This window comes from Monomorium pharaonis, chromosome 5 (genome assembly GCF_013373865.1).
Source record: "Monomorium pharaonis isolate MP-MQ-018 chromosome 5, ASM1337386v2, whole genome shotgun sequence".
NCBI classification, from domain to species: Eukaryota; Metazoa; Arthropoda; class Insecta; order Hymenoptera; family Formicidae; genus Monomorium; species Monomorium pharaonis.
In genome coordinates, this window is record NC_050471.1 from 20,109,893 (window position 1) to 20,130,201 (window position 20,309).

General features: G+C 30.4%; 2 protein-coding genes across 6 annotated transcripts in view; one reads left to right on the forward strand and one right to left on the reverse strand.

Moving 5' to 3' along the window:
* The window catches only part of LOC105834374 (brain protein I3), a 32,498-nt gene extending 19,314 nt beyond the window's left edge, over positions 1–13,184 (reverse strand). For 2 of the 5 annotated variants that reach the window (XM_012676803.3, XM_012676801.3), the window contains exon 1: positions 12,923–13,184. In XM_012676803.3, coding sequence (XP_012532257.1) covers positions 12,923–13,004 — 82 coding nt within the window. In that variant the 5' untranslated portion in view covers positions 13,005–13,184. The remainder of the gene's footprint in view (positions 1–12,922) is intronic. The other 3 variants (XM_028191203.2, XM_012676802.3, XM_028191204.2) reach the window with 3 other exon arrangements.
* Positions 13,185–18,241: 5,057 nt separating this feature from the next.
* On the forward strand, positions 18,242–20,234 carry LOC118645543 (protein ALP1-like). The gene is made up of 3 exons (XM_036286822.1): positions 18,242–19,105; positions 19,186–19,423; positions 19,505–20,234. Exons 1-3 carry the CDS (start codon positions 18,741–18,743, stop codon positions 20,210–20,212), a joined length of 1,311 nt encoding a protein of 436 aa, XP_036142715.1. The 5' UTR covers positions 18,242–18,740; the 3' UTR covers positions 20,213–20,234.
* The last annotated feature ends 75 nt before the right edge of the window (positions 20,235–20,309 follow it).

Genomic DNA, 20,309 nt, shown 5'->3' on the forward strand with positions numbered 1-20,309 from the left:
AATGTATAAAGAAAAGGATCGGCGTCGAAAAAGACAAAAAGTATGAAAAAAGACAAGGGAAAGCGAAAATTCACGGTGTGTGTTAAGGAGGAGAATGTGGGTGCGTGGACATGCCGACTAGTACGTATGTACAAATACGTCAGATGTAAAATTATGTATTATGTATAAAATTATGTATAATTTAGTTGTAAGTGGGAATCAAGTTTTAAATTTGGATGTAATGTTTTGTATTTTCCCTAATTTAGTTAAATTGTGTGTAACCCAAGAAAGAGATTAATAAACGTTATTACTAATTTTTTTTTAATCAAGAACTTGAACCTAAACCTAAACCTAAACCTAAACAATTAAAAAATTATTAAAAACAAGAATACTTTTATATGTTATTAGAAAAAAAATGCTAATTAATACGTTCATATAATTCAACTATAACAATACTTGTTTATAAAAAACATTTTTTTAATTATATTGATTAAAGTGTTTCTTGCAAACAGTTGAATGTTGAAAACAATGTCGCAAATCAATTTTCACTAATACGTCAAATTTCTAAAATAATTGTAATTTAATGTATAAAAAAATACCTCTTACGATATTTAAAATTTTTTGTAAAAAAAAAGGTTGTCTTGAAATTCCTGTTTATTTATAAATACATTATTTATAAAAAGTATTTATAAATATATTATTTATAAGTATATTATTTACTCCTTATAAAAGACAATTTTTTATTTCGATATCTTATTTCTTAGCCATATGCTAAAAGAATTTAATCTCAAAGTTTTGCTAAGATAAGTTTTATTAAATTGTAACAAAGCCCATAAAAATCGGCAAACAGCGATCGAAAATTATTCAAAGAAAACGCATTTACACAAGGCACGTATCCGACGCGAAAACTCAATGTCAACAGAACGATAAGTTAATATTTCTTGAAGAGCATTAAATGTAAATCTGTCAATAACTGCAATCGCTAAATCAATGAGTGGCCTTCACTTGAACACAGTACAATTGGACACAGTGCAAATGGACACAAAATAATATACACCGTACATTTATACACTGTAACCGTTGTCCCACACGCACGCACGCTCGCACACGCACACACACACGGGGGGTGCAAGGAGGGCCTTCGGCCCACTTCCCGCACCCACCTTGTCGGTAGGGGTGCCCTAAACAGAAGAGTATAGAAATGTACGGTGTACAACTTTGCGGTGTACAACTTTACGGTGTACAAAATTCCTGTGTCCAAATAAACTATGTAATCTTCCCTTTTCAAAGCAACCAAATATTTTCCAAATATTACGAGGAACATTTTTTCAAATTCGCAATAAATTATTCTTAAAAAATCAACACCTTCAATGTATAGGCAGATGCATGATATTTTAACATTACCGACTTATTAATTTAGACTTACATTATTTTGGATTTAAGCAAGATTTGTCTTTCTTTTTTAAAATAAATAAAGATCGATACATATTTAAGTCTCGCTTAATACTAAAATAAAGTTGGTGCAATCGGACGTTAGTAATACGTATAATACTTTGGAGTGTTCTACTGCCGATTAATTAATATTCTGCAGTATCATTGTATCAGAGTGACTGATTTATCAATTGCAGTTATCGACAGATTTACACTTAAGAGGGTCTTCTACTGTAGCGGATCAAAAAAATCAAAAAAGTTTTTTGCAAGTATATAGTACAAAAATATGCCTGCAAAAGAATTTTTCCCGATTCACAAAATTAATAGAGTTATAACACGTAATAAAGAGCAGTGCTTGGCACTCGGAAGTTGCGCACCGCACAGCAGCTGCTTTCTTCTAAGCAGTGAGGAGTATCGTATTCCAACATTCCAGTTCGCAGGGACGAAAGATCAACATTAAATAAGTGTGGCGGTTTTACGCCACTCCAGTCAGTGGCCTACGTTATTGCGCGCTCACCGCCCACACCGCGCGCCGCCGCGTCTATTACCACGCGCTTGCTAGTAGGATAGTGCGCGGCGCAACCGCCAGAGCGGGACACTCAGGAGTAAGATGCAGCGGATAAGAACCACCACGCAGCGCGGATAATTTAATCTAAATACTAGATTCACCAGCGAGGAAAATATTCTGGAGCAATACTAGATATTTTCTTAACATCAGCTTTTTTGACTACGACGGGCCTCCACCTCGGAGTGCGCCCGTCGAGTTGATAACTTCGAGCCTCCTTTCGGAGCGTGCTCGTTGGCTATGGGCCTCCCTACAGGAGTGTGCTCGTTAGCACTCTTCGAGTGAGCTCGACAACTGGGCCTCCTACCAGAGTGCGCTCGACGGGCCTCGACGGCAACATCCTGCCACGACGAAGGAAGACATCCCGGCCGGCTCGGCCAGCAAAGCGGTCACGGACTCGGACCAACATGAGGACTCCAAGACTCGACCTGGGGAAAACCAGACTGGACAGAAAGCGCATCGCTTGGGACCTTCCGCCTATTCAACGGAACAGGACTCCACACTTCCTACAGAGCACAGTGAAGACGCCGACTATACCGACCAGGCCTAAAGCCGACGCCAGCGTCCAAACAAAGACTCCAGGTGGTTTCGACATTTTCTGGCCCAGCACTCCTTCCAATAAGCCAGCGACTCCACGTGCACCACGAAGAAAGTCTCGAGGCAACCACAACAGGATCTAGGCAAAACCGCAGAAGCTCTACGAAGAGTTCGCGGCCTCACCGTGACGCCAACCGGCCAACGAGGAAGCCTAACAAACCGCCTGACAAACCGTCCTTTTCAGGGCGACCAAAGAACTTCAAGCGGTGGAATATCTCTAAGTGGGAAGTGACACACATTAACACACGAACCCCACAATGAGTTTTATAAGAATTAGGAGGGTTCACTGCAGGCATCGCCGATTAATGTAAGTAATGTTATTCGTATGTAATCATACGAAATCGATACGAAAAACTTTAAACGCGTTTTCTCAAAAACATGTTTTTCAAACTGATCACAGTGATATCTCGGGTTCTAATTGTCCAATTGAGATAGAGTTTTGCACATGTATATAGTATCGCTAGATGTGACGCTATGGCCCCTAACTCAACCAAACTAAAAAAATTATTTTTATTAATTTTACAGCAATTTGTTTACAAAAAAAGACAGTGAAAAAATAAATTTCTTCTTTCAAAAGACACCATTTTGAGAATTTTAATTTTTTAGTAACAATTCTAGTAGGGGCTATAGCCAATGTCTTACTAATTAAAAACCTTTTTGGTTTTTTGTTTCAGGTAACTACAAAAGTCGGAATCACTATGACAATTTAGACACTTTTTTTTACATGCATAACTTTGCAACGTTATATATAACTTTTATGTTTATTAATATTTTTTAATAAATAAAAGATTAAAATAAATTTTTTATTATGTTAGTACACTTTTAAAGTTTATTAAAATAAACTTTAAAAGTGTACTAACATAATAGAAAAAACCCGATCCCAAAAAACCTTATAGGTTTTTCACAAAAAATTTCCCAAAATAGCGCTAAAATTCGCACTTTACAGTAAAAGACCCCTTAATATTCTTCAAGAATTAACCTCTCGTTCTGTTAACATTGAGTCTTCGCGTCGGGTGCGTTGTGTAAACGCGTTTTCTTCGAATAATTTTCGGTCGCTGATTAATTAACCGGTAGTAATTAATAATAACAAACAGATAGATTTGTTCCTGTGTGAGTGTGTATAAATTTGTAAAAATATATATTGATATGCGATACATTTGGTAAAAAACAACAATTTTCTAAATAATTACAGTAATTACGTAATCTGTAATTACTGTAATCTAATTTTTTTTTTAATAAAAAGTAATCGCGGAATAATTTACTCGATAGTGTTTAATATGTAATGAATCGATAGGTTTATAAATCACTCGATCAAGTGCGTGAGTAAATTCGATGCGTATTGTGTGACGCGAGAGAAAAAATTTAACTTATTGGTATTTATGGGTTTGTTACATGTAAAGTGTTGTTCATTCCCGGAAAAATTACTCATCCGTCAAGCAGTATAAAAAAACATCGAATTTGTAATCACTCATGTTGGTTGGTGAGTTGGGCTGCCTCTGCCTATCTTCTCTACACCTCCTGTGATTTGGTAACTATATAATATTTTATTTAATAATTCAAAAAGTAAGCTTTAGATAAAATTTTTGTAAAGAAAAAATCGTCTCAGAATTGACTCGGGAATATGTCATTGCAAGGACACCTGGGTCGTTCTGAATCACCTTGTATATACTCTCTCTCGCGCGCGCGTATGTCGTGTATGTGTATTGGTCATCACCTATATATGTACAATTTCTGCTAAAATTTAAATTTCGAAAACGATGGAATATTTTAAAAAATTTCGAGTAACTCTTCAGTTTCCCTTGTAGAATATGTACAATGTACTCATTTTATTTAAAATAAGACATCTCTTAAATATTTTATACAGAATTGTTTACTTATTATGATATACTAATAATATACACTGGTGTAATAAAAAACGAGACAAAAATTTTGACCAAATTTTTAAGCAATCTTTAAAGTGATGCAACTTTGCGAAAAATTATCCAAATTAGACAAACTTTTTTTTAAATTAAAGGGTAAAGACTCTACTTTAAGAATCCCTAGGAAAGTTTGATTTGTTAAGTTTGACTCTTTTGTATTGCATGAAAACCAAACACGTTTTTTTTTTCGTTGAAAAAAGTAAAAGTTATCATTTTTCACAAGTTTCTCGTTAAAATCTTGCTAATATTAATCCAGATTCTTAAAGTTAATTTTTTTAAATGCAATTTTAGGGTATTTTAGCGAATAAATACAGTATTCTTTGAATACCATAAAACGGTATCAATATGATATTGCACATTAATTTTATTGTTTAACTCAATTATACCGCCGTTATCAGTGACCCAATGTGCACCACGTGGAGGTTAACGATCGAATTTTACACATCATAAGAAAAAAGCCGATTTTTTAAATAAAATTCGAATTTTTATTTTTTATGTATGATATGTGTATATTTATGTGTAATCTGAGCAGGCTGCTAAAATAGCGAACCTTCTGTTGGTATGAACTTTAAGAATCCAAATTAATATTAGCAAGATTTTACCGAGAAACTTGTGAAAAATGATAACAAATTCTTTCTTTCAATGGAAAAAAAAACATTTAGTTTTCATGCGATACAAAAGAGGTCATACTTAACAAATCAAACTTTCGCGATTAGAAATTCTTAAAGTAGTCTTTGCTTTTTAATTTAATTTAAAAAAAAAGTTCATGTAATTTGAATTTTGCGCAAAGTTGCATCACTTTAAAGATTGTCTAAAAATTCGATTAAAATTGTCTCGTTTTTTTGCGCCAGTGTATTAAAAAAATTGAAATACATATGTTAAAATTTAAATATCTAATAATAATTTTAGTATATCACAGAATTTCATTGCTATATGGAATTATACAGTATAATTATATAATATAATTATACAATTTATATTATAGATGGAGATATTCCTTGCAATAAATTACACTATGTGGATGTATCGATCACTACAACATGATTGACGCCGATTATGTACAGTACAAGTGCTCTGCATGTAAAGAAGACATTAAAAACACTGCGGTACAATGTAAAAAGTGTAAAAAACTATTTTACTATTCTGGGTGTACTATCAAGCATCAAATCTACAACAGTAGACAAAAGCTTGTAAGGTGCAAAGGTCCTTCTGAAGAAATAAGAATCGAAAGAAGAAGGAAAATAAGAAGAGAACAATGGGAGGAAGTGATAGAGAGAAGACGAATTCCATAGGAGCCGCAGGGTCAACTGCGAGTATGTCAGGAAGTGCAGGCAGGCAATCCATGACTGATACGAAGATCGACTGGTTAGTGAAAACAGTAAGAGAAATGAAAGATAAAATTGCATGTAAAAAGAAAATTAAGATAACGATAAAGAAAATAGTTAAAAGTGAACTGGAAGAAATCAAGCAGGAATTCAAAGCATTAGAAGAAAATATGAAAAAAAAAAACAAAATCAATAAATCATTAGGCAATACACGTAAGAGTTACGCGAATGCAGTGTCGGAGAAAAGGAAAGAAAATGTAATAATTGACAAATCAAAAAAGCAATAAAAAAGTAAAACTACCAAAAAAATTGATAAAAAAAAAGATTAATGTAACAAACACACACATGGCAGTAGGAAAACAAAACTCAGAAAACAAAATAAAGGAACGGTTATTCTTTAATGTGAGCAAAAGTGAGATGGAAAAACTGAAAGCTAGAGTACAAGAGAAGTTGGGTAGAAATTACAGTATAATGGAACCAAAAAAGTTGGGCCAAAAATAAAAATAATAAATGTTGGTGAAGAAGAAATAACATTGGATGATGAAAATCTGATAAACGTAATTATAAAACGAAATAAACTTATAAATAAACGATAAAAGAGAAGAATTTTATATGCGGTGATTAAAAAGATAGTTAAAAAAAGGAAGAAATGCAAATACGCAATCCAGAAAAGGAAGGAAAAATGGTTTTCTAATACACGAATGGATAAAATAACTCATGATTCAATATTAAGAAAAGAAGGAATAAATATAAAATAGTATAATATATTTATATTCAATTATATCAGTGTCAAAACAGACTAAAATGCATAGGTAACTTTGATACGTCATAACTCCGCCAAAAAAATCGTAGACTTTAATTTTTTTTCAAATTGTAGGGAAAAGTTCATAATTTACGATAATTCTTATAAAAGTTTTCGAGAAAAATTCATTGCACTCCGTGAAGCGCATCAAAGTGTGCAAATTTTTTAAGATCAAACACGTTCTTACTTTTGAAGATATGCCGATAAGGGAAAAAAAAGATCAAATTTTAACAAATGTTCTTTAAAGTAGAGATTTTAAGTCTTAAAATGAAAAAAAAATTATTCCAATATGATAAGTTTTCGTGAAGTTACAATTATTTGAAGTTGAGTGAAATTTTGGTATGAATTTTTGTTGCGTTAATTTTGTTGCTCAATATGAAATAATATCTTAATATATATGATATATATAAAAATATATATGATATATATGTATATTTTTAATATCTTTAACATTTTAAAATTTTTTAGAAAAAGAAAAGGAAAGGAAAAAGATAGATTGATAGAGAGAGGGAAGGAGAGGGAGAGGGGAGAAGAGAGAGAGGTAAAGAAATGAAAAGGTACAACAACGACTTTTGCATAAAGATGGAACGGAAAGAGAGAGGAAAAAAGAGTGTAAGAGAAAAGAAATTAGGAGAAATATTAGATAATAATAAAATAGGTAATAACATTATAGTATAATTAATAAATTAATTAAAAATTTAATTCAACCTTTTAAGGACAAAATGCGGGTACTTTTTCTATGCAATTTTCATCGCCATAATTTCTTATGTTAAAGCAGAAAAAATTGTGTGAAGGTCATTCCTATGTTCAAGGGGTTACTATTTCAGATATGCAGTCGTCAGATTTTCGAAAATTCCATTTGTTCAAAAGTTACAGCTCAATTTTTAACAAAAAATCGAAATTTTCACGAATTGTTTTTTATAAATTTGTAATTTACTATTATTTATGGTTTTTAAAAATCACCGAAACGTGGATATATCTCGTCCTATATATCTAACAAGGGAACCTCGCGAAAATTCTAATTTTAATAAAACTTGGCATAAATGTAGAGGGGGTAAATATATGAATTAAAAAATTTTTAGTTGGTGCTTATAAACAGTTTAAAGGGTTGAAACCACCCTTAAAAAATTGAGAGTTTTTGCCTTTTCTCGATATATCTCGTGAACTAAACAAAATATTTAAAAATGTTTTATACAAAAGTTTTACAGTATAAATACTTCTATTTAACTATGCTGTTTATTTTATGAAAAAAAAATTTTTTTCAAAAATTTATCTTTATATCTTCCCTATGTTGAATATTTATTACATTAAAATCTCAATTTCAGTAAAATTTGGCACAAATGTAGAGGAGAAGCAATACACAAATTTAGAAAATTTTAGTTGGTACTAAAGAATGGTTTAAAGGATTAAAACCACTCTTTAAAAATTGAGACATTTTGTCTTTTTTTCGCTATATCTCATAAACTTAACGAAACATCAAAAAATGTTTTATACAAAAGTTGTACAGTATAAATACCTCCATTTAATTAGGCTGTTTATTAAAAAAAATTTTTTATTAAAATTGACTTGTATGTATCTAGCATTTATAAAGTAATTATAATATCTTATACTACGTATCGGCCTTTTTTCCCACTTTTCCAATATTCCACGGTTTTTCTTTTCTTATAGTTATTATTTAAAATTTCGTTTTCTGGTTCACAATTATTCTCATTATCAGGTTCATAATTATCATTATCATTTTCTAGAAATTCTTTTTCTTTATCTGTTACAAATTCTATGTCACTTAAATCCACTTCCCAATAATTTTGAAATTCCAAAGCAGTATCGGTTTGTATAACAAATCCTACATTATTATAATATCCTGTATCACTTCATATAATTGTATTTCTTTTCTATTTATAGGCGTTGGGGAAATATGTGTAATTTGAAATAAAACAACATATTAAGAACATTTGCAACATTTATGTGTAACATTATGTTTTATTTGATTAAAAATTTAAACAATTTAACAGAATAATCAAGTACACGTTAGACGTCATTTGATTCTAATGTGAAAATAACGCGTAACATCATTAATAATGATACAAAACTTTTATTAATAGATGATTTCTATTTTGTATATGATGCCGTGATATGACGAATGTAAAACATGAATGTGAAATATGTGACATAAACAGAATGAACACAGTGTGAAAACAACATGATTACTCTAATATTGCGCAACAGTCACATAAAAAATAATGCATACAGGAATGCAGTTAATATAAATATACATATAGTATAACATAGATAATATACACATAGATAATATAAATAATACGGAGTATACGATAATATAATTACTTAATAAATGCTAGATACATAAGAGTCAATTTTATTCAATTTTTTTTAATAAAAAGTTTTTAATTATTTTTTTTTTCGAAAAATGAATAACGTAGTTAAATGGAGATATTTATACTGAAATACTTTTGTATAAAACATTTTTTGATGTTTTGTTAAGTTTACAAGATATATCAAAAAAGACAAAAATCTCTCAACCTTTGAAGGGTAATTTTAACCCTTTAAACCGTTTTTAAGCACAAATTAAAATTTTCTAAATTCGTGTATTGCCCTTCTCTACATTTGTGCGGAATTTCACTAAAATTGAAATTTTGATGCAGTAAATATTCAACATAGAAAAGGTATAAAGAGTAAATTGTTGAAAACCAATTTTTTTCAAAAAATAAACAGAATAGTTAAATAAAAATATTTATGCTGTAAAACTTTTGTATAAAATATTTTTTTATATTTTGTTTAGTTTACGAGATATATCGAAAAAAGGCAAAAATTTTCAATTTTTGAAGGGTGGTTTTAGCCCTTTAAATCGTTTATAAGCACCAACTAAAAATGTCTAAATTTATGTATTTACCCCCTCTACATTTATGCCAAGTTTCATTAAAATCAGAATTTTCGGGTTCGTGAGATTCCCTTGTAAGTTTTTGAAAGGCATGCAGCATTTTTTTTAAATCAAGATGCTGGAAACAAAATGGAGACAATAAATGGACATTTCTCGAATTTCTTTATTTCTGCTAAATTTAATGTAGTTATAAATGAAAGATATAAAACTTTGCAATTTCTTAAAAAAAATTTCAGAAAAAAAAAGGTTGATTCAAAATGGCTCAAAAGTCATGGTAGTAAAAAGCCAATGTTTGCTTATTGTTAGAAAACCTGACGAATAACGTTTAAATATTATCCCTTAAATTCTCTCTTTCTGATAAAATTCATATTCCATCAAATATATGAAGTACGCGAATTATCAAAATGTAATATTTTGAATTAAATTTTTATTTGAATTATTTCTCTTTCTTTCTCTCTGTGTATTAACTTATAATTTAATTCATATTTATAAAATAAAAATAAAAAAAGTAAAAGGCTAAATAGCGCGCGCAAAGCATGTGTTCTAGTCTAAAAGTTTGACGGCATTTTATACTCTTCACAATAATATACTTATAATTTCAAAAACTTCAAATTTTTTAATTTACCTGTACCCGCACCCCTTAGTTTTCAAAATTTTAAAAATTTAGCCAAGATAAAAATTAAAGAGTATTAAAAGCTAAATTCATTCATGTATAATGTACGGGTTCCACCAGGTATGGGTTCAATTTTGAAAAAGACGAGATAATAATTTTATAAGTCTAATATTTTTGAAAGCGTCCCAGATGCGCACAATGTAAAACGGACACTACCTATCAGATTCCTGAGTCAGTTATGCTGGCATATGTTTCGGAGACATAAGGTTGTAAACAGCAAACCTTACAAAGGTACACGAGGGAGGAAAGGTATGTCATATGCGCAACATGCAAAAAATTATTTCAACAAAACATTTTGCACAACGTCTCACAGACATTTTCCAGCAGTTAAGGATGTATCGGACTGAAGTTCAAAATGGTACAAAGTTACTAAAAATTTGTGAAATTGTTCTTTTAGTTTCCCTAATGTATTGCAAAAAATTGAAAACGCATCCACTAAACGGTTGCTGAGTTATAACTATTTTAATTTTCACTGATTTTACATGGTATCCTTTTCTATCTTATGGAAAAGGACGATCTTAATGGATGAAATAACAGCTAAAAAAATATAGAAAAAATAGTACCAGTGTTTTGAATTTTTTTGTACATCTAGTATATGAATAGATGAAAATATCTGCCAAGTTTCAATTGTCTTCACTACACCGTTTTAAAGAAATAAAATATAACTTGAGATAATTGTGCATTTTCACTGTCAAAAGTTTAAACTTATAAGTGAAAAAAATACGCAAATACGTAAAAAATACCTTTGTAAGAGTAAAAATAAGACTCCAACTATTGTTCAAGTTTCTTACATCTAGATTTACTATGCATTAGGCATAGATATTTAAGTATTTCAAATTTCATGCACTTTTGTCTAAGATTGTATGTCCGATACACCCTTAAAGCTTAAAGTCATTCTAAACAAAAAAGTTCATGTATATTGTGGGTTAATTTAGTTTACAATTGGTTTTCAAGATATAAAAAAATTATTATTATAATAAATAAAATTTCTAAACATTTATATCTTTTATTAAATAAATTCTATAATTTTGAATATCATTTTTCTAATTACATTATTTGCTTAAAACATCCAAATAGAAAATATGAATATAGAAGTATACCTGAATAATTAAAAAAAATAATAGCATGTTTGCAAGCTAGTGTTCTTAGCCAGAATAAATTCTCGGAAACTTTGGGAAAAAAACGTTTTTTTGAGAGATTTTTTTACCCTATTTTTCCAGGTTTTTTTCTTTTAAAATAATTTTATTTTTATTTTCTTCTACGTCAATTATTTTGAGATTATTATTTAATAGGTTATTTTACATAAGAACTCTAATAATTAAATAATTAACCAATAAAAAGTTTGCTATTGTAACTTATGACCATTTCAATTTTAATCAAAAAAATCTCATAGTTTATGAATTTTAAAAAGAACAAATCTCTTATAAGGATTTTATCTATTTATTATTACATTTGTCGTGCACTTGTGCAATAAATTTTGCAAGTATGTTGATTGGGTGCAGGATAAAATATTTTTAGACTCAAGAGATATTTTTATTCTCTATCTCTATCCTATAGCAGCTATAGTATAGCCAATTAACATGCGTAAAAAAATTTATCCTACAACATATTACATAACAATGACATTTACACATTATTATAATGTGCAAATGGAGACAAATCCTTTATTGTTTCTGTAAAAAACAATTTAAAGCAACATTTTACCATCATTATGAATTCAAATATTGGGTAGAAAAAACTATAGAAACAATATTTTCTTGAGAAAAAATGAAAAAAAAAACTTAGTTTTTTTTTCAATTTTGGGGGGAAAATGGAAAAGAACTGAGTTTTTTTCCCCGATTTTATTTTTCCAGAAAATTAAGAACACTATTGCAAGCAGAAAAGATATTTTATACACATACGTAGAATAGTTGCCTAATAAAATTTTAAAATAATAAAATTGGTCTAATAAATGTTGTCTTACATTTTTCAACTGTTACAATATTAATAAATTTACCAATATCTCAATAATTGAGTCAAGATAATCTGTAGTATACATAAACTTTTTAAATTAGAATGATTTTTAGAATAGATCCTAAAAGTCACAATGTTTTTCTTTTGCGTGTAAATTATCAACTTAATTTGAAAGTACTTATTTTCATGAAAGTACTTTATTACTTGAATAAGTCACAAAAGAGAGTAATCTTTAACAAAATACTGACCTAATTTACACCATACGTTTAGTCCATAACCTATATACTATATTCGACCCAACCCGATAGTTCACAACGATGTAAACACTCGCAGACTTGTTTGAGTCAGACCACTTTTTAATGATCCCTGACCCATCTTAGGCCACACAACATAACGCGTGTAAACAGTTTACTAGTAGCCTACTTTAGGTCGGGGTATAGGTTAGGGCATAGGTCAGGTCGCGCGGTGTAAACCAGGCCATTATGAATTTATTAAATAAAAAAATACTATAACATGAATTATGTATGGCTCTCAACTTTTTATACTATTTTTTTCATTTTTATTTCAAGAACAGACAATCAATCAAAAAAAAGAGACAAGTCAATGAAATTTTAACTAACTTACGTTTGTAATTTACTCCATCTATTTTTATTATTACATAATAGTGCTGAATTTTTTCAAGTTTCAAGAATCTTGTGAAAAAAGTGGCATCAACGAAATGAAATCAAAAATTTTATTTGCCCGTAATGTGAAAATGTAGAGCATTTCCAACACGATCTAACCTAGAAACTGTAATGCACCTGGTGGAGCTGTTGCGGTGAAATACGGCAGTTTTTCGGGAGCTTTTAGCGGTTGTGTTTCCATAATCAATTCACTATTATTTTAATAAGTATCTTATTACATGTGATAGGAATGCTTGATTTTCATAACTTGTGAATGTAATGCCGTCTAATAATAGGAACTTTCCAATAAGAAACACAAGTCGACACAGCAGTAATTCTGTCCTTATCTCTCACTGAATATTAAAAAAAGACAAAAATACTGCTGTGTCAATTTATGTCACTTGCTGGAAAGCTCTCAATGGCCGCGTTCAGCAGACACAACTGTTGAGTAAGCGCTTAGTGATTCTTTAATATGATTGGTTAGATCTAAAGGTATTAACCAATCATATTAAAGAATCACTGAGCGATCATTCAACAGTTGTGTCTAGAGCACAGACTTCTATAATATACTAGACTGCTAACCTTGATTCCCTAGGCGTACCAGTATATAATGTACATGTTGTACATGACTGAATAACCGATCGGAATGTGTCATTTGCTATGTATGTACATTGTTCGTCAAGTGGAATGTTTATGTACATATATATATATGCCAATAAATGTCACATATAGTTGCTACGAGTAATTTGTTGACATTTTTAAAATGTTTATATATATATATATATATTTAAAGAATGATACTTAATAATACTAATAAATATCATTAATATTAGGTTATTTTATACAAAATGCTCTTAAAATGAGGTTATATTATTTGTCCTTTAGTTTTAATACTTAAACAAAAAGAAATGTATACCCTTTCTTATATATATTTGGGCAGCCTTTTATCACATGCCTTAATTATTGTCATTTTATCTTTTTCTTTTATATTACAATAACAAAAAAAGAATGATACGTTTAACGCATAAGCACGCATAAGCATCCAAGGAGAACGCTCTCATAATCACGTAATATATATATTGTATCATACATCTCACTCACTCCTCTAGTAATCCATAGTCGTAGGACTATAAAATATTAGCCACATTCCAATCGGTAATTCAGTCTGCCGCCTATGAGCTCCTATTTGTACATACTTTTCGGGTACACACTAAATGGAGAATATATAACGAGCCTAGCAGTCTAGTATATTATAGAAGTCTGTGGTCTAGAGAGCCTCTGAGGGAGAGAGTGACAAACCGCGTCTCTTCTGATTCGATGAGAGCGTTAAGTACGCGGTCACATGATCAGGTTATCGCTCTCTCTCTTTCAGGCTGGTATTCATAGGCCGGTATTCATAGTCAAATCTTATTTTAAGATCATCTCAAGTAATATCTTAAGATGCTAATACGGCTTTGTGATTGGTTGATAGCATCTTAAGACCGTACTTAAGACGATCTTAAATATAAGACTTGACTATGAATACCAGCCATAGGTCTAGTTTCCACCGTAGTCTTCAATTCGATCCAGGGGCTCGATTCTTGAATTCATTCGCAAGAAAACGTATGCGCAAATACCCGCTCTTACAGAAAAGTTGCAAGTTTATTGGTTAAAAGCCATACAATAGCCAATAAATTTTCAACTTTTCTGTAAGAACAGAATTTGCGAATACGTTTCTTTTGCAAATGAATTCAAGAATCGAGCCCCTGTTCCGGTGCGAATCGAATTTAATGTCGGTTTCCACTGGAAGTCAAGTAGAAGTGAGGAAAATTGATATTTCAGTAGAGCCAACTTAACTTAGCTTGTTGAATATTAACAACCATAACCTTTGAATAGCCTACAGACACTAAACTACTAAAGTGTCAAAAAACCGAAAATTATATCTCGTTTATTTTCCATTTTGATTACTAAAGTTAGATTCCTTTTTGAGAAAATATAACATAATAAACGGTAACTGTTATACTAAAAAGTAAAGATTGGCGTTTCCATCGATTTACATCTGATTCTACGCCGTACTAGGTGCGAATTAATGCATCAGTGGAAACTAGACCATAGTCAAATCTGATTTCAAGATCGTCTCAAGCAATGTCTTAAGATGCTAATACTCTGTGATTGGTTGATGGCATCTTAAGACAGTACTTAAGATGATCTTAAATATAAGACCCGACTATGACCTAGTTTACACCGAGCACTTGGTACGCGTATCAAATAGCAAATAACTAGTGAATGTGTTTAATCATTGGCTGATCAGCTTAATTTCACTACTTGATACGCGTACCAAGTGCTCGGTGTAAACTAGAGCTATGAATACCGGCCTCAGAGGCTCACTAAATAGACAGACCGCGTCTTTTCTGATTCGATGGAGGCGTTCACGTAATCAGTTTGCCACTCTCTCCCTCAGAGGCTCTCTAGTTGTGTCTGCTGAACGTGGCAAATGGCTGCGTTCGGCAGAAAAAGCAGCTTTGCAACTGTTAAGGTGCAATTTCATGCGAGCGAAGCATAGCTGGCTTTTACCTCCTCTCCACCCAATAAAAAGCAGCGTCCCTTAGCTATCGCTAGAGCACTAGGGCTACATTCCAAAACGTCCTTTCCGAGGAAAATTTTACTCGAAATATATAGTACACGTAACGTATCCTATATTACATCGAGTAAAATTTAATTAAGGACGTTTTGGAATGTAGCCTAGAAAAGTAGGTATTCTCACGTCCGCCATTTTTCTTCAAACTAGCAAGTAACTAGCATGAAAAGTTAGGTATGTTTTGTGCATATATGCGACCCCAGACAGCACATGTAGATTATGAGAACGATAATAGGATATTGCGAAAGTATATTACAATATTCGTATAATATTAGAGATACGTCTGTGATATGGCGAGTATATACTCATAACGTACTATGTCCGCGTTGCCTTATCCCATAGAATTTCGCTGGCAGTTTATGAGAATATACCGAATATATCTTAAGAATGTTATACGTATGTCTAAAGTATATCTTCAGTATATTCACAATATGTCTACAGTATGTTCACATTATATGGGCTCATGCATAATGAGAGGAATAAGGAACAAGGAATTAAACATACAGAATTAGCAAGAAGAAATAAGAAGAGGAATTAATCATTTTGCACATCAGGAAGCTATCGCGAGAAATGAAGCGTAATATCTGTTGAATACGCTGGGGTGCTTTGGGAAATTATGCTCAGATAATTGTAGGTTATAACCTAAATAATATATGTATATATACAATATATATATATTATTATAGTTTACGTTACTATATTATATCTTATGTACATACCAGAGTTATCTGGGCGTAATTCCTGAGAAAACCACGTTGTCCGTGAGTTCGTGTTCGCACGTTCACACCCTACACTTCACCACGTGTCTGCATCACACGGCAGACGAAAATGCGTAACGTTACAGATCATAAATAGCGTTGACATGATTCATTTTCGATATTACGCGGATATTTTGGAAATATGTGATAGATATACATGAGATATATCATAGGATATTTTACGGATGTTTTGAGTATATTAGATATAATCTCAGTATATTCAGTAGGAGTTGCGAAGTTCAGTCGCTATATTCTAAGTTTATCTTGAGGATATATCAAAATGACATTCTATTGAGACGTTATATGAATGTTTTACGTATATTCGGTATGATCACAGTACATTACGTATGAGAGTATAATATTCGTACGATATCTGGTGCTGTCTGAGACAATAATATTTAGAAACGCCAAACTTTATGCGACAATAAAACGAAGACACGATATTTATGATCTTGAGACTGTAAAAGTTATTGCGATGTATTATAGATATAAAACATCATGTTAGTTACTTGATTAGTTTGAAGAAAAATGGCAGACATGAGAATACTCACTTTTTCGTGGAGCGAAGAAAAGCTGGCTTTTTATCTCCACTTCTATCTTTTTATGGAGTATGTCTTCGCTGGCTTTCTGTTTATTTACTGTGTATTTGTATACAATCAGCATTGCAATCAACAAGTTTTTGTTCCGAACCTGTAATCAGAGTTGCAAATAATTAATTAAATATTTCAATTAATTATATTGAAATTAAAGAATTAAAAGTCAATTTTAAATTAAATCTTATTAAATTAAAAATAAAAATGTAATTTACAATTACAACAAAATTTAATTAAGAATTAAATTTCAATTTTTAATTAAATTTTGTTACAATTAAAAATTAAATTTTAATTACCAATTAAATAAAGTTTAATTAAAAATTAAAATTTAATTCTTAATTAAATAAAATTTAAAATTAAATTAATTGACTTTTAATTCTTCAATTTCAATGTAATTAATTAAAATATTTAATTAATTATTTGCAATGCTGTCTGTCGTGTCCCATTTCGACTGTTATTGGCTACACGGAAAAAGAAATTATAATCTAATTCTTAATTAAATTTAATTACATTGAAAATTAAAATTTCATTCCCTGAGAGATATAATTTTATTGAGAATTAGAATTTAATTATTGATTGAGTTTTATTTAATTAAGAATTACATTTCGATGATCAGTTAAATTTATTTTAGTTAAAAATTAGAATTTTAAATAAAAATTTTTAATTAAATTTTCTTTTAATTCATAATTAAGTTTTAATTATAAATTAAATACAAATTAATTAAGACATAAAATTTCATTCTCAATCAAATTTTATTTAATTAAAAATTAAAATTTAATGCTCAATTAAATCTTGTTGCAATTGAGAATTAAATTTCAATTCTCAATTAAATTTTGTTATAATTCAAAATTAAATATTAATTCTCAATTAAATAAAATTTAATTGTGAATTAAATTTTAATGATCAATTAAATTTTGTTGTAATTAAAAATTAAATTTCAATGCTCAATTAAATTTTATTGTAATTGAAAATTAAATTTTATTTCTTAATTAAAAAAAATTCAATTTTCAATTACAACAAAATTTAATTAAGAATTGAAATTTAATTCTCAATTAAATTTTATTTAATCAAGAATTGAAATTTAATTTTCAATTAAAATAAATTTAATTAAAAATTTTTAATTTAATTATTCAATTATTAATCAATAATTAAATTATTTTGCACCTCTGCCTGTAATTAACCGCGCATAAAAATGGATTATAATCAGTATTACAGTCAGTACATCGCGTATGTCGAATATTACAGACGTACAATGGCAGTTACAGTTGCTTCGCTGTAAAGTTCGATTGTGTCGAACTTTGAGCGTGCCTTCGCTGAGATGCGCTAAAACAGTCATTTTAATGAAAATCGATGGAGAAGGGGTAAAAGCCAGCTTTGCTTCGCTCGCATGAAATTGCACCTTAAGACCGGTATTCACAGTCGGATCTTATATTTAAGATCTTTATTGTCTTAAGATGCCATCAACCAATCACAGAGCCATATTAGTATCTTTTAAGACATTGTTTGAGACGATCTTGAAATAAGATTTGACTATGAATACCGCCCTAAGACTAGAACCAGAAGCAGGCCTGCTCGGTTTAGGAGTGGGGGTATAGGCATACGTAGAAAAGGACAAACGTAGACGTTGAAAAAAGGGACGGACGATGTAACATGTATTTTCTTCTCTTTCACACGCAGGCGAGTGTAAGAGAGAAGGAAATACCTGTTATATCGTACGTAAAGCGGGTCACACACACTTTCCGTAGAACGTAACAGTAAGGTTTTGACCAATCACGTACTTGATTTAGTCGCTTACTGTTACGGTCGCCCAATCCAACATGTCGAAATCTTAAGGTGCCTTTTCATGCTGACGCTTGACGCTCATTTTCAGCGGCAAGAAGGTCATGTGACCACAATTGACGCCAGCGTCAATCGAAATCCCATGAAAAGGAGAACAGCGTGAAGATTTCGGCGTCGTGAGTGATATAAAAATGTCTTTTATTAATAAATATCAAGTTTGGTTACAGGAATGTAATCAAAAATTGTTAAAAAGGGAACAAATAAAAAGGAAAGCACTAATAGCACTTCTTATCAATGAAGTACAAAAAAAGAAAAAAAGAAATTATTCAAAAAAACGTTATTGGGTCGAACCAATATTTCAAGAACGTAAATTACATGGATTTTATCATGCAATATTTCCTGTAATTACATTAGAAGACAGTAGATTTCGAAATTATTTTCGTATGAGTGTAACTCAATATGAAGAATTATTGTGCATAATTGCACCTTCTCTAACTAAACAAACTGTAATTAGGGAACCAATACCACCTGCAGAACGGCTATCTATGACATTAAGGTTCTTTATAAATTTATTTTCTAGTATATTTATTTTTTTATAGTAAATGTATAGTATAAGTCATGTAATATTTTATACAGATTTTTGGCGTCTGGTGACTCGATGACTTCAATATCTTACCAATACCTTGTTGGACTAACAACTGTCAGTAATATTATCGAAGAAACATGCAGTGCTATATGGAATTGTTTGGTAAAAGAAGTACTTCCATCCTGTTTAAAAGAAGAAGATTGGTTAGATATTGCAAATGAATTTGAACATAAATGGAATTTTAACCATTGTATTGGGGCAATCGATGGTAAACATGTTCTTATTCAGGTATACATACACACATATATACATATATATACCCTATAATGTTTTTGTTTACAGAAAATAAATAACATAAATCTTTTTCAGTGTCCAAATAATGCAGGTTCTTCTTATTTTAATTATAAGCACACTCACAGTATTGTTTTACTTGGAATTTGTAATGCCAATTATTGTTTTACATTTGTCGATATTGGTGCTTATGGTCGACGTAGTGATGGAGGTATCTTTAAAGATTCTCTTATAGGTCAAAAATTCCATAATATGGAAATGAATTTACCACAACCACGACCTTTAACATCAAATGGAGAATCATTGCCTTATGTCCTTGTTGGTGATGAAGCTTTTCAACTGACAAATTATTTACTTTGGCCTTACCCTGGGAAAAACTTAAATGAAGAACGAACAATTTATAATTATCGTCTTAGTCGGGCAAGAAGGACAATAGAAAATACTTTTGGTATTATAGTAAGTCGTTGGAGAATTTTAAAACGACCTATTATTTGCACTGTCGAAAAATCAATGAAGATTATACAAGCAATTGTGTGTCTTCACAATTGGATACGGAAACAGGATACTGATGAAAATCAATATGTAACTCCAACGATAATTGATAGAGAAGATTCTGATGGTTTTATTCCTGGTTCTTGGAGAGAAGAAATAAATAATAGTGCTTTGGAAAACATAACGAGAACTGGCAGTAATAATTGTTCTCGTCACGCTATGGAAATTCGCGAACAATTTTGTGAATATTTTAATAACGAAGGAGCTCTAACATGGCAATATAATATGTGCTAAGTACTATATTAAATATATGAAATAAAATAAAATTGAAGTTTTGTAATCAACAAAAATTTTTTATTTGTATTATAAAGTCTTTTTAATTACATATAAT

Excerpts from the sequence above, each read along its gene's own strand:
- LOC118645543 (XM_036286822.1), top strand. The coding sequence starts at position 18,741 with ATGTCTTTTATTAATAAATATCAAGTTTGGTTACAGGAATGTAATCAA. Across the intron at positions 19,106-19,185 it reads CGGCTATCTATGACATTAAG|ATTTTTGGCGTCTGGTGACT; the intron begins GTTCTTTATAAA and ends TATTTTATACAG. Across the intron at positions 19,424-19,504 it reads GTAAACATGTTCTTATTCAG|TGTCCAAATAATGCAGGTTC; the intron begins GTATACATACAC and ends AATCTTTTTCAG.